Here is a 15,998-nt window from a genome sequence, read left to right as displayed (position 1 = left end):
ATAGAGACCAATAGCGTTTAATTGACACTGAATTTAAATGCATGTTGTAATAAACATACAACTTTTAGATCTAGATCATGTAAGTAATGAATCTGAAAGAAGTCCATCTGAGTGGTGGGTACATAAGTAAATGTGCTACACTCCTTTATTCATTCTCTGAACTCATGTATTCCACCACAGAGTCACAGCAAGTCAGGTATCTACTGTGAGGTGGATGCCACTACAGCACAGAGCACATTCACTCCTTCAAAGCCACATCATCCAACATGCACATCTTTGGAACAATGAGAGAAACAAAAGCACCAGAGAATGCCCACACAGACACTATAGAATGCATGCCATTTATAGAGAAAATGACTAGGCCCAAATATGAATCTTGGTCCATGAAGCTATAAAGATGAAGCTCCATCCATTGTACCATCATTTCACCTGGCCCAGATTTAGAAACTACAAAATAAATGCAGGCTGGCTACCCATTTTATGTTTCACTTGGGTCATGGCTAAGAAAGAAGAAAAACACATGAAGAAATATGAAGAAAAAGTTATGAATTGGCATTATTTTGAAATAAATGACATCAGGATAAATCTAGAAATACATTTTTTAACAGAACATCCATTCATATATTCAAACATTTTGTGTTCATTATCCAGTTCAGAGTTGTGGCAGCACTGAGCAAAAAGTGGGAACCAAACCTCCATGGGATTAAAGTCCACTGCAGGTCACCATTTATATACACACCCACTCTCACTCCTACTGTGCCAGTTTGGAGTCACCAATTAGCCTAACATTCACATGTTTGGGATGCAGCAAGAAAACTTGAGACAGAGAGGAAAAAGGACTGACTGGCAGGCCAGAGTAGTGCATGGTTAAAATTTAGGCCTCAATTGAGATGCCTACTTAGAAAACAGATAAAACTGCAAAAATTAGAACAGCCCTCACTCCTACTCAAGAAAATTGCCCTCCCTTTACCTTCATTTTTCTTGTCATATTTCACTCCATGACTGTGAAGACTGTAAGGCCTGGAAGCAAAATTTTTCAAATGCACGATGACAGTGTCTCCTTCTTCGGCAGCTAGAATTGGTCCTAGAAAGCCCAGCCATTCTTGCTTTTGGATTTTTTCTTTGTAAGAACTATTGGTGAATTGCTGGAACACTGCTTTTTTGTAAATGCTTCCAATCCTGTCTGGTCCAGGCAGAAGAAAAATGGCAGCATGCCTTTAATATATAAAGACAACAATTAAAAAAAACGCACAAAAAGAACTACTCCACCACCACTTTTTTTTGTACAAAAAGGCAATTCATACACAAAGATAAATAAAAGCTTTTTATATGCTGCATAAAGAGATGATAGCTGATCCATAGTGGAAGATACTGGTGAAAGGCATTGGCCCATTGGCTTTTAGAGTTCCTTTATTTTCTTTCTCAGGGTAAATTCTTTCTAAACTAGAATATGAGACGGAAAGCTTGGGGGTATGGTGTTGATAATTGTCTATTGTTACTGTTAAGCCGAGACAAAAATAGGCTAATGGAACAGAGTTCCACACCATCAGATCACTATTTCTGCTGCTGCTTGCCAACTATATGTACACTATATACTGGCATATTTTAAATTACAGACTTAGGAAAACCTGACTATAGGTGAAAAGTGGTACATTTTCTCTGACAGGGCATCAGAGAGCACTGACCTAGTGGTCCTCAGGGCTTTATAAATCTGGCCATGATCTCTGAAGTGGGATACCTGTGAGTCAACACACCAGAACAAGGTGTAAATATACCCTCTATTTGCTAGAATTTCATAAAATTTACAAAAAATGGTGAGTTAGCCCTTGGATGCAAATAGTGTATTGAACTGTAAACCAAAATGTTGCTGATTCAGTCCTGACTCACTGTTTGACCTTGTCTTTAAAACATGCGGTTCATGAACAATTTTACTATAGTTATGTACTTTTAAAGTTCTTTACTTTTCTCTACAGAAAGGCATCAGATAAAAAAAAAGTCATTTGTTTCTTCATCTTTATCAAGGCCAAGATGATAAACAGCAAGTCCAACTAATTCATTAAAAAAAGGTTACTGAGAAATGAAGGGCTTTTATGAGGAATGCTGAACAGAATAGTCTTCAATTGTGAAGATGTCAAAAACAAAAAAGAACTATTGTTTTAAATCTATTGTGTAAACTAAAACTAACCACATGTCCTAATTCTAACTATTACTCTTTTCTTAACCATACTTGAGATAAACTGTTTCATTTGCACACACAACCAACTTTTATAATTCCAGCAACATAACATTACAAATTGTAATATTGTGTTGCCTATGGAAAGAATGTAGAAATTGCCAAGTGTGCCAAAACAATCAATGACAAAAAGATAGAATAATGTTACCAAAATAATGGTAAAATTAAGCTGTAACAGAAATTAAGTTATCAACATTGCATGAAATTAAAACAAATATGTACATGACATTCTCAAGCTAGTCCTTGACAATCTACCTGCGCCAATGTATCAGGATGTTTTTAACTTTGCTTTATAAGGCTTAATTTGTCTTTCGTTCTGACAAAATACTATAAAAATTATTTTCCAGACATTTTTCTATCTTACAAAAAGCAAATAATATTTTTTGGCATTACATAATACTATCTGACAATTGTCTTATATTGTCTTGTCATTTACGGCTACTTTATCAAATGCAAGGCTTTTGACCAAACAAGTCAATTATTAAAATAACTTCTCTCTTTGTTTTTCCAGTAGATTTAGCTTGTACCATTTTTTTTTGTTCTGTATGTTCAGCAATGGCTACTGCTCCAAGACAGGATGGAAACAACCCAAATCCATCTTTACCTTTACTCTGTTGGGATATACCTGTATAGTATATTGTTGTCTTTTGGCAAATTGGTGTGCTTCAACTGCTTTTTTGAAAATTGTATAGAATAAATTCCAGAGACTCAGTTATTTGCCCATTTTACTTTCACACTTTATACTGGCAATTATTAATAGTGAACATGATTTCTTCTAACTCCTCTACAAAAGGTTTAATTATGTTGGCCAATGAATGTCAGGGATCCTTTTTAATTTTTTGCAATAAACATTAAAAGTGTTAAAATATGTTCCTACGAGTCATTCCATAATCTTTTTATATGTACAGCATTTGGGTATTGTATTTTATAAGCCTTGATACTGTGTTTACTACCTAAGCTTAATAACTTGCTGTTTGTTTCTGAACATACATTTTTGTTTATCTTGTCATTTTCCAGCCATAATGCTATACCTATGTTCTGTTATTAATTCATTTTATTTTAAACAATAATCAAAATGTTTGTTTTTCATGTCCTTTGTCCTCCCTATGTGGAGTTTGCATGTTCTCCCCACGTCTGTGTGGGTGTCCTCCAGTTTACTCCCATTGTCCAAAGACATACAAGTTAAATGAACTGGCAAGGCTAAATTGATACTAATGTGTGTGTGTGTGTGTGTGTGTTTGTACTGACTTAGGGCTCATTTATACTTCACGCTCAGAATGCGTATGTGCACACATCATGGCTGCCACGTGTTCCCAGCATTCATTTGACACGTTCTCAGAGCAGGTCCTCAGAAATGAACGCAGTACCAGCAAAAAGTTGGGGGGCGCAGTGTGATAAAAGTTGGAATGTGACATCAGAGTCTCTGTTTACTATCTACATGTGACAGAAAGCCGCTTTGCGGATCCTATGGGATCGATGTCCGCACTTCGATGTTTGATGAATGGTTCGATGTGGTGAAGCTAAATGCGGACATTCAGATGCATTCATGGTTCTTTTATATTCAAGCGTTGCATATTCCCGATTGTAATGACACCATACATTTTAAAAGTCTCAAATTCCATCTTTTGTGCCGTCTTTTTTTCTGAAGCTTCCTCCTGACCTGACAGGAGCGGCAAACATCAATAGATCACAACACAGAACACATTAAATCTATATATATAATTCACTAAGCCGCCGACAAGTAGCCATCCATGGAAAGCATGCCGGAAGGGGCGTGGATTCACTAAGCCGCCGACAACTCTAAGACCATTGGATACGACGACAATTCGCAGAGCCACGGCCACCAACTCGGACGCGACGACTGGGAAAAAACGCCGTCATTTATGTTCGTCTGTGCTACAGTACACATGCACCTCTGAGCCACGTTGACTTTTTGGTTACGACGCACGACCGCGTGCACCATAGCAAACTGTTTTACACGCTACATACAGCAATTCACATCTGCGACAAACATGCGTCTTCTTAGATGGTCCTGCAGGAACACGGAAGACGTTTCCCCGCCCACCAACACTCCTTTTTCCACGGTCCGCGTCTACCCTCGCTCTCTAGGCATTCACACTGCCTGCTCATGTGCCCGGACGCAAAAACTCACCGACCACCCAGTTAGTCCCTTTCGTCTGTGTTAGGAGTCCACATGCACCTCTGAGCCACGTTGACTTTTCATTATTCTTTTCGGTTACAACACCCGACCGCGTCCACCATCGAAAACCTTGGGAAAGGAACAACGAAGCCCCGCCCAGAAACTCTACCCCTCCTCCCACGTGATCGGGAACGCACCTCAGAGCACTGCCCCCCAACTCGAACAGCTCATCAAACACATACTCACTCACTTTGCTCTGTGCTGCTGTCCAAATCCAGCTGTGAGCCACATTGACTGTTCTTTTGCCCTCCATGGCTACCGCTTCAAATGTATTTCATGGAAACAACACTTCTTTCAATGTTATAGAAATTCCTGCATCAGGTAACTGTTTGTTTCTATCAGTCGGGTTTTTTTGGAAAAATGTCATTGACGGAACTGTTGCTCTCAAACTTCACAACATGGCTGCTGGCTTTGTTTGCCAACATTGGGATAACTTCGGCGATGTGGTGTCCATTGTTGTTAGTCACAGAGGCATTGTTATACAGTCTGCTCAACAATACACTGACTACATGAATACGTCCAGAGTCTATGGTGGCGAGGCAGAAATTGTGGCAATGTCCCAAATCCTTCCAGCTACTATCAGTATTTACTTCCAAGACCGTCCTCATGCCTCTCCTCGAGTTTACAATCCAGCCCAGCGTCTCTCCATATCCCTGCTCTTTAGTGGTCCTTTGGATCATGGGCATTACAAGGTTCTCATGCCTCTCAAATACACACGTGATAACCTTCTAGTGACAACCTCGCTACTACCATGGTCAGGTGACACAAAACACAGCGTCAATCCAGCTGTAAGCCGCGTTGACTGTTCATTTGCCTTCCATGGCCACCGCTTCAAATGTATTTCATGGAAACAACACTTCTTTCAATGTTATACAGATTCCTGCATCAAGTAACTGCACGCGCGCTACACTGAATGGATCAACGTGTGTCTACCCGGCGCAGAGGGGCATGGGTAAGCCGTTGAACCCCATTCGTGCTGCAAACCGGGGAATTCCCAGTAAGTGCGAGTCATACGCTCGCACTGATTACGTCCCTGCCCTTTGTACACACTCCCCTCCCACCCCTCGCTACTACCGTGGTCGGATGACTTGGTGGATTATATATAGAAAAGCAGCCAAAACCGCAAACAACAATGAAAAGTCTACGTGACTCAAAGGTGCATGTGGACAGTGCAAAGAGGAAAACGACTCAGGTGACAAGTTGGGGGTGGGCACATGAGCAGGCAGAGCATAGTGCAGACTAGCATGACGGAGGGGGCGGAATGGGCGTCCTTCCCCTCTCCTCCCGTTCCACCCTCCGTGCCCATGTTACTTTTCTTGGTGATTTATTACATTACCGATTTTTCAAATGTTAATTTTCTCCCGGTGCTTAAAAACCATTAAAAAAGCGGCCTGATTATGCGGCACATGGAACCCCACGGGTTGGCTAGTATATGACATTCCAACTCTCTGCACATTTAGAACTCTTAGATTTATATTTGATACAATTTTCATGATGGAATGCATTAACGTATGTATGTTACATTTTATAGATAAATCGTTAATTTCGTTTAAATAATGAATACTGTTAATAATTACACACATGGCGGTGACACGGTGGCGGAGCGGTAGCAGTGCTGTCTCGCAGGGAGTCGCATTGCTGGTATTCCCTGCCTGGAGTTTGCATGTTTTCCTGCTGGGTTTCCACAGAGTGCTCTGGTTTCCTTCCAAAGATATGCAGATTTGGTAACGCTAAAATGACACTAGTGTGTGTGTGTGTGTGTGTGCTGGTATTCACCTTGCGATAGGATTGTTTCTGCCTCGTGCCCAATGCCAACTGGAATGGGCACATCCCTGGATTGGTGGATTTAATCATTAAACATCCTTTTCAGAGATATTGCGGTAAGGTGTCATCGGAATTTAATGGGTGTTCCAGGTAATTCATAACACAGCGAAGCTGAACCAGTTCTCACCATGATAATATCTTGCACTGCCACCTGGTGGATTCTTCCAGATTTATGTAAAATGTGCGCCCAAGTATAAACAGTAAAACGCTTGCATAGCAGGAACGTCCGCTGCAGCATGTGTCAAGTCATGTGAAGTATAAACTCTGTCGCCCTGTAGAGGGTTTGTTCCTGCGTTGTGTTCTATGCTCTCTGGGGTAGGCTCCAGTTCCCCTCTCTGTGACCCTTGTCTTGATTAGGCAGGACAGAAAATGACATTTGTTGTATATTATTCATATTTTAATTGTGGTGAGTTTTGTATATTACAAACATTTAGTTTACATTTACTTCTTCATATACTCTCTTTTGGACTTGTATTATATGGATCTATGATCTATGAGATCTATGGTTATGGCATCAGAAAGAAGATATGAAGCAGTGTAATTCAGACTAAGTTCATTTAACAGGAATGTCTTTTAAGATGCAACAACAAAGTGGAGTATCTGAATTAAGCCAAAAGGGAAAAATTCCTAAATCTTGTAGATAAGAACTAAACCAGCAAAACTAAAACTAGCAAAAGTAAAACAAGATACTATATGTTAGAATCCATTATTGCTTTTAACATAAAGAAAAGTTATCATATCTAGTAAAATATTCATATGCACATATTATATCAACCAGAGTCTTAAATGTATAAATAATTAAAACTGTAATCAGAAATAAGCCCTGCATCCACAAAGTCTTCCAATTTTGATAGTACAGTTTAGGTGTCTGAAGGAAGGGAGGTTTACTGAGGTCTGAAGTCTTAAACGTGGACCAAACTGATTAAGAGGCAGTAACAGATCCTGGAAAACATCCTTTATAATTTTATTAATATTTGCAAATACTTGCCTCTTGAGTGAACAGACTACCTCTTTTATTACATGAAATTCTAAAGAGCCTTTATTATGTGTAAAGTCATACTCTTGAAACATCTGGTTGGAATAAACAGGCCATTCACAGATGAGACAGACTGGAAATGTTTTCTGATATGCATATAACAAAAATGTGAGCATCTAACAATGCTCAGGTGGCAGATGTCAGAAAACTATTTTGCTGCCGGCAAATCTGCAATATAATAAAAATCCAACCAGTTAACTAAACTTAAACAGTTATCTTTACTATGAATGAATTCTCTGACATCATAAGTAATGCTATACAGGATTCTTTTCAACATTGACTGATTTTAATTTGATAATCAAGCCAAATGTCACTGCATTTTTATTTATCTTTTTTGTGATTACATTTTTGTTAATTTGTTCACCATGAAGAAACATGAAATTCTATAGAATTATAACAAAAAGTAATACTGATAGGCTGAGGAAGCTACACTTACATTATCTAAACATTTATATACATAATGTTCTCAACTTCACTAATAACAATTCAAGGTCAAAACAGCCCACCACCAGGAGCAAGATCAGAATGTTAAAAGCTGGATTCATGACATGGAAGCTCTGTTACTTTTGCAACCATACAATTACATTATATGCAGTGACTTAAAATGGGCAATAATAAATACATGGATTCCTTTTTGATTATTTTATTCCTTATGTTATGGAAAATATAGTTGTAAATAGCTAAAATGGCAATTGATACACATTACTGTATACCATTGTAACTATATGTCACTGCTTGGCTGGTAAGTAGTTTATAAAAATTAGAGCAGTACACAGCATTTACAAAACTTTCTAACCATTGAAATTGTGAATGAGATTCTCAGTCAAAAAGCTGTTCTCAAACTCTTTTCTTTGTGTATTCATTAACTTTTATTCTCTCTCTTTCCATCTCTATATTTATATCTATATTGCTATCTCTATATCTGTCTATAGACAGACAGGCAGACAGACAGACAAACATGTAGGGGGGGCACAACAAAGCCCCAAACCCCAACTTTCACAGACATGTTCCCAATTCAAGTGAAAGGTTTATTTTAACAAAATACCTTTAAACAGCTTCTTGTACATCACAATTAAATACACTCTTTTCCCTCACTCCCTCCCAGACGAACTTAGTCCTCTTTCACCCAACTCCAACTCGCCCGGGTGAAGCAGAATAAAACTTAAGATTATACAAGACCTGGGAGTACTTTTGGTGCTTAGGATGTTGCACGTAGGAAGCACATTTGGGTCAGGTGCAAGCCTTACAAAGTTGGGGCTGCTAATTCCTAGAGCACCCATGGCACACAGCAAGGCAAGCAAATGGTACTACAGTTCCCAGGATATCCCTATGGGTGTGTGTAAGGGTACCACGATCCAAGAAAGCTGCCATCTAGGGTGTTTGGGGGACATATAGTCCTGGTAGGTTGCCTCCCCCGTCCCTCTATTAAATTGACCTCCTGGTCGGGTAAGGACCTTCCATCCATCCCCACCAGACTGCCAGTATATCCATTTCTATGTTGGTGTCTCCTGCTAAACTTTCCTGAATTTTTTCCTGTCCACTCACTATCTTGGCATCCTGACCAGGCAAGAAACAGAGAATCACTCCAGGAGGGATTTTTTTTTAAATAAATGTAACTCTATAATTTGCAGTTTGAATATTATTTTACATGGTTTAATAAGCCACAGTTGGACATAATGCTAAAGTTAAAAAATGAATTAAAAAATGAATGATCAAATAGCGGCACGGTGGCGCAGTGGTAGCGCTGCTGCCTTGCAGTTAGGAGACCCGGGTTCGATTCCCAGGTCCTCCCTGCATGGAGTTTGCATGTTCTCCCCGTGTCTGCGTGGGTTTCCTTTGAGTGCTCTAGTTTCCTCCCACAGTCCAAAGACATGCTGGTTAGGTGGATTGGCGATTCTAAATTGGCCCTAGTGTGTTGGTGTGTTTGTGTGTGTCCTGCAGTGGGTTGGCATCCTGCCCGGGATAGGTTCCTGCTTGTGTTGGCCGGGATTGGCTCCAGCAGACCCCCTGTGACCCTGTGTTCAGATTCAGCGGGCTGGAAAATGGATGGGTGGATGGATGCCGAGGCAGCCATGTAACAGAGTTTTGAGGGCGGCACGGTGGCGCAGTGGTAGAACTGCTGCCTCACAGTTAGGAGACCCGGGTTCGCTTCCCAGGTCCTCGCTGCGTGGAGTTTGCATGTTCTCCCCGTGTCTGCGTGGGTGTCCTCCAGGTGCTCCGGTTTCCTCCCACAGTCCAAAGACATGCAGGTTAAGTGGATTTGCGATTCTAAATTGGCCCTAGTGTGTGTGTGTGTGTGTCCTGCGGTGGGTTGGCACCCTGCCCGGGATTGGTTCCTGCCTTGTGCCCTGGGATTGGCTCCAGCAGACCCCTGTGACACTGTGTTCGTATTCAGCGGGTTGGAAAATGGATGGATGGATGATCAAATATTTTATCTTTAGAGTATTACATATTACTTTACTGGTTCTATTTTAAAATAAATAAACACAAGCAACATTAACAATCTGTTCTTTATAAATTAAAATCAGTGATACTCACTCATCTTCTGCCACAGGTTTGTTCAAAATCAGATTTATTTTGCTTGGAGCATAATCCCACTCTATCTCCTCAATTCCTAAATAATATTTCCTTGTTACACCATAAGCTGTGCTGGCAAAAATTAACATCAAAATCAAACACTGGTTAAACTTTATCATTTTTGACCAGTTGTAGAAGCTGGATGAATGCTACTCCTGGGAGCAGCACTTTGTATTTATAACTCAGACAGTCGGCTCTTTATCTGTGTCAGCCAATAGAAGGATAGGTATGTTGCAATTGTACTGGGCAATGAAACATCAAGATAAATAAAAGAGCTTCTTTTCCGTAACTTGCTAACAAATAAATAAGCCTTCCTATAAAGCCACAGCCTCAAACTGAAATTCTGAAGGACTGTAGTTTTACAGAACCCAATTCCATTATTAGAGGTTACTTTTGATTACAGTTGTTTTATTACTTTTTCCGATGTTCTCAAATTACATTCTTTCAGTGGGCTAATTTAGTGTCTCAGAATTAAACTGTAGGGAAAACATGAAAGTGTTATATCTTTAACATGAAACTCCTGATGTAAAGTAAACTGAAATCACAGGACTCTTCAGTGCACTGCAATAAAGTGCCAACCTGATAAACATGCTAGTTTAATACCAAAAGAATCTAACCACTGTAACTACAAAACACTAGCTGTATGTAAACCAGTCCATTGAAGGATACCCTCACTCACTCACTAAATTAGAATCACAAATTACTCTAAACTGCATATCTGTAGGATGTGAAGGGAAATTAAGGGCAGGTAGACTCTCCAAAATACAGTGAAAGGTAGTTGTGCCATAATAATAATCTCCTTTCTTAATGTAATCGACTGAAAAAATGGCTAGGTTCATGAAGAAAATAAAGGGTGTAAAGTAAAATCCATCTATAACTACTGTATACCTATAGCCACAAACCAAGTTGGGAACACAGGGAATTGGACTCAAAGCTTGTTCTCTTAACCTTGCAAGAACAGACCAGAAGTATGTCAGGAAGGAGACACACCCCTTAGGGATGACCACATACATCAGGGATTGAGTCCAACACCAGATGTTCAGAGGAAAGGCAGGAGAACTGCACTTTCTGATTGTGTGGCCCTAGACATATATAAAAGAGGATGTAAGGGGAAAAATGTCTAGGTGAAATACTTAAGATAAGTAAAACACCAACACCAGATGAGGAGCAACACTGAACTCTTATCCTGCTATGGTAAGTGTTTATTCTCCCTAAGATTTTCACTAAGAAAACTGCTAAAAGAGAACCAACTAAGACTACTTTAATTAAAAAAAATATATTGTTGGAGTAAAGTTCATCATGCGACTTCCTTCATAGTCTACTGTCTTAGATCGAGACGCATGGATGCACACCCATCACCAGTCAGAGTACACACATAAGTATAAAAAACAAACCAAAAAAAATATTATATATATATATATATATATATATATATGTCACACATGTGCGCATGGGAGGCAGCTAAAGGGCTTGAGTAAGGGCAATACCGAATCAGACCGGGATGTGGCAGAGTGCACTGACTCTTTTTCTCCCTTTCCTGCAGACCAGTCACGGGAGATTCCACCTAGTCCTCTTGACGTCACTTCCGGGACCAAGCCTATGGAAGAAGACCTTGCTGGCTCCGGCCCCTGTGATGTCACATCCGGGCTAGAGCCTATGGTTGAAGACCCTCATGAGCCCGACCCCTCTGACCTCACTTCCTGTATTCCCCTTTAAAAGCCTCCACCTTTTCTCTATTCCCTCAGTTCTGTTTTGGACTCAGTTTTCTGCACATCAGTGCTGTGTAACATTTTTACGATTTTGCAGCCAGGATACCAATTATACGGGTGGCTGCCCCAAACCTTGCTATGACTTGTGGTCAGGTTTGCGACAATATATATATATATACACACACACAAACACACACTACCATTCAAAAGGCACACCTAGAAATGTACATATCTTTTTTTATCATTAATTGCTTTAAAAATACAGCCAAGACATTATTAGAGTTGCTAATGGCTATTACTGCTTGAATTACTGATTTATAGTTTGTTTTTGGTTTTTTTTTCACATATGACTAGAAAGACACATTTTCAGCAGCTATTCCTTCAGTGTCCTAATGGTAAACTCCCTCATCCTTAGTCATGCATAAATGCTAATTGGTTAGAGAAACCTTTCTAATTGCATTAGCACTGCTGAAATCTGATATTCTGTGCAATTGGTTTACAATGCACTGACATTCCTAATGTTTAGTTCTCAGTTCAAAAATGGCCAAAATGAAAGCTTTCTCAAGAAACATGTCCCTCTTTTGTTCTTCTGCAGAATTACGGCTATTCCATGTGTCAAACTGCCACGAAATTGAAGATTTCATGTAAAGGTGTTTATTATTGTCCTGAGAGAAGAGAGAAAACGGGATGTAACCAGGAGAGAAAAAGAAGGGGATGGCCCAGTTGAACAATGGCATAAGGAGATAAGCACATCAGAGTCTGTAGTTTGAGCAATAGATGCTTCACAGATCTGTAAACTTATGAAGGTAAAGGCAGTGGAAGTGAGGGTGGGAACTTTGAATGTTAGCAGTATGACTGGTAAGGGGAGAGAGATAGCTGATATGATGGAGAGAAGGAAGGTTGACTTATTGTGTGTACAAGAGACCAGATGGAAGGGGAGAAAGGCCAGGTGTATCAGACGTGGGTTCAAATTGTGGATAGGGGTTATCCTGAAGGAACAGTATGTCAAGAGTGTTGTGGAAGTGGAAAGAGTGTCAGACAGTGATGATTATGAACCTGGAAACTGAAGGTGTGATGATGAATGTTGTTAGTGCACATGACCCAAGGGTGTGCGATGGATGAAAAAGTATATTTCTGGAGTGAGTTGGATGAAGTGGTGAAGAGTGTACCCAAGGGAGTGGGAGTGGTGATTGGAGAAGATTTCAATGGACATGTTGGTGAAGGGAACAGAGGGGATAAGGAGGTGATGGGTAGATACAGTGTCATGGAGAGGGATGAAGAAGGTCAGATGATAGCGGATTTTGCGAAAAGGATGGACATGGCTGTGGTGAATACATATTATAAAAAGAGGGAGGAACATAGGGTGACGTGTAAGAGTAAAGGAAGATGTACACAGGTAGATTATATCCTATGCAGGAGGGTCAATCTGGAGGAGATTGGAAACTGCAAAGTGGTGGGATGGGAAAGTGTAATTAGATGATACAGGATGGTGGTGTGTAGGATGACGTTGGATATCAAGAAGAGGAGGAGACCCCAAGGTGCTTGAACTCTTCTACTTGAGGAAGATACTCATCCCTTACGTGTGAATTAGTCACTGGCATATGATATCCAACTGAGGGAGTTCTTCAGAATGAAGAAGAGATGGTAGTCATAATGGGCCAGGCCTGGGGAGTAGGGCAGATGTGATATCTGTTAGGACCCAAAGTTTCTAATTCGAGTAAATCGTCATGCCATAGAAAGGAGAAGGTTGACAGCTTTCCTTAACACTTTTCCCTAATTTGGCAAAGGCCAAAACAGATCTGAGTAATACTTGCCGGTACTATGAGCCCTTTGAGACATGTAATCAAAATGGACTGCATCCTCAACGTGATAAAAATGTATGTGCATGATTTTTCTTGCCACATGACCTTTCTTGCCATCATTTCACTGCATGGACTCTGGGTAATAGCCATGCATCCAACTGTTGTTCCTTTCATGGAATGCTTCCTAAATTTTCCTCTGTTCAAATTCAATAGCTTGAGACATTGGATATAGTGGTGTATCTTATAATACTTTGCACCCTCTTACTTCCTAGCACAAATGCTGCCACCTACACTACACTTGATGAAATATGTTGGTCTGTGCAGTATAAACACTCGCCAGTTTTATACAAGCTGTAAGCGATTTATCAAGTATGTTTTTACCATCTTTTCTTCTTTCTATGGATTTGCACTCACATTTTAGATGAAGAGGTGAGCATGTTGATGAATTGTTTAACTTTTTTCTGTGTACTGTGCCTGCACACACTGTAAAAGTTACTGCAAATCCCATTAGATGGCTACCCCTCCCCTTCACATGTTCCTGTGCAGCTGAACAAACAGCATAAACCCTTCCAAAGTAAAAATAAAGAACTACTGCATTTCAGTGGAGGACAGGGGCAACACTCTTCATTCACAAAAAGCAGTACCTTGTTTAAGCTTTTTACATTTAGGAGTTAAGCATTTCTTTATAATTGCACCCATTCTTTTCTTATCAGTATATCTTTTGCTTCAAGCTATTTTTGGTGTCTTTGTTTTCTCAAATTTTAAAGTGTGTTCTCATAGCAAAACAATTACTTTTGTCACACTCAGTGCTTTGTTTCTCCACCTTTTGGTATACCCTTGGGACTACGTTTTCACATCTGGTTATGCTTTCTGCATTATTGGCTAAATGACCTGTCCATGTGACCTCCACATGTGGCATGTGGCATCAAATTGTTGTTTAGTGAAAGCTACTGGTAGCTTTCTTTTCCCCATACTAGCATACTGTTGAACTGTTTCAAACACAGATGCACAAGTAGGAGTAAAGACTGAGCACATAATAACTTGAATGTGCAGTATTCTGACACAATCTGAGTGACGAATACTGGATCAGCATGCCTCTGGACATCAAGCATGGGTGATGCACTACATAAGTACTAAAAAACTCCATCCATTGTGTAAAGTATGCATGCATTAGTTCTTATAGCCATTTACAATGTGCTTCTTCACATGCATTTGTCCATTTATATTCTAGAACAGACTATAAATGTTCTGTTTCGGCATAAATAACAATCAAAGAAAAAACTGTAAAAGAGAAGAAAGTCTCTAACATGTACTATAGCAATGGTTATAAACCATATTGCTCAGTGTCATAATGTAATTTGTTATATGCTTCCTCTTCTGTTACAACATATGAGAACAAATTATTCCACAAAGATCACTGCATGGCGGCACGGTGGCGCAGTGGGTAGCGCTGCTGCCTCGCAGTTGGGAGATCTGGGGACCTGGGTTCACTTCCCAGGTCCTCCCTGCGTGGAGTTTGCATGTGCTCCCCGTGTCTGCGTGGGTTTTCTCCGGGCGCTCCGGTTTCCTCCCACAGTCCAAAGATATGCAGGTTAGGTGGATTGGCGATTCTAAATTGGCTGTAATGTGTGCTTGGCACCCTGCCCAGGATTGTTTTCTGCCTTGTGCCCTGTGTTGGCTGGGATTGGCTCCAGCAGACCCCCGTGACCCTGTGTTTGGATTCAGCAGGTTGGAAAATGGATGGATGGAAGATCACTGCATGTCTGACAAAATACAGTATATAAAATCAAAAGCCACCAGTACCAGTTGCAAAATTTCCAATATTTGTTATACTAGCATGACCAGTGATCTTTATGAGTTTTACATCAGTAATGGGGTCAGCTGAAGTGCTAGACAGTTTCCAAAGATTTAAACTTTTTTATCATGTAAATTAAAAGTCATATAAGTGCATCTTTCTGTGTAGAAACACAAGTAAACTTAGTTTACACACCATGCATGGTTCACCTGAGATGAGGAATAAAGATGGGATAAATGTTTTACTTTTCTTATCTTTTTTTAGCTGACCCTGCAATAAGCCAATCCAGTCATCCAAAACAGAGTTTTCAAAGATTTGCACAATACACTATGGTGCTACATTTGAAGAATAAACATTGTCCCTTCAAAATTGTTACTGATAGCTTAGAGATGGCCAATAAAGCTATAACCTGTCATTGCATAATTCAGTTACAGCTATACAAAGAATGCAACTAATAATCAATAATTAAACCTTAGTTTAGCAAACAGTTTTATCATTATTCAGCATTTCACAATATTTGGTCCTACAATGTAGAACAGTTTTTGGAGTACAAAACTCATGAAAATAATGAGCACAGTTCAGTAATGTGTTAAGGAGTCAATATAATTATAACTACTAATTAAAATAAATATGACTAAATATAAAATAGAATAATATAAAACAACACAAGCACAAAATAACTGAAAATAATATGTACGCACAGCATATATATCCACCCTTCTATAAAGTAAATATTTTCAGCAGCAATACCATCTAAAAATAAGAACATAAGCAAGGTAGGGACCCACTTCTATTCTACACTCTTAAAAATAATGGTGCCAG

The 15,998-nt window shown here is 39.8% G+C and overlaps 1 protein-coding gene across 1 annotated transcript in view; it reads right to left on the bottom strand.

Annotated features, from left to right (window-relative positions):
• Positions 1-10,030, bottom strand: part of cp (ceruloplasmin) — a 70,798-nt gene extending 60,768 nt beyond the window's left edge. The window contains exons 1-2 of the mRNA XM_028794559.2: positions 9,832-10,030; positions 971-1,215 (exon numbers count right to left, since the gene is read on the bottom strand). Coding sequence (XP_028650392.1) covers positions 971-1,215; positions 9,832-9,989 — 403 coding nt within the window. The 5' untranslated portion in view covers positions 9,990-10,030. The remainder of the gene's footprint in view (positions 1-970; positions 1,216-9,831) is intronic.
• Positions 10,031-15,998: the final 5,968 nt, after the last annotated feature.

This window comes from Erpetoichthys calabaricus, chromosome 2 (genome assembly GCF_900747795.2).
Source record: "Erpetoichthys calabaricus chromosome 2, fErpCal1.3, whole genome shotgun sequence".
NCBI lineage: Eukaryota > Metazoa > Chordata > Cladistia > Polypteriformes > Polypteridae > Erpetoichthys > Erpetoichthys calabaricus.
Note: the sequence above shows the minus strand (reverse complement) of the source record. Positions and strands in the feature narration are given on the sequence as shown.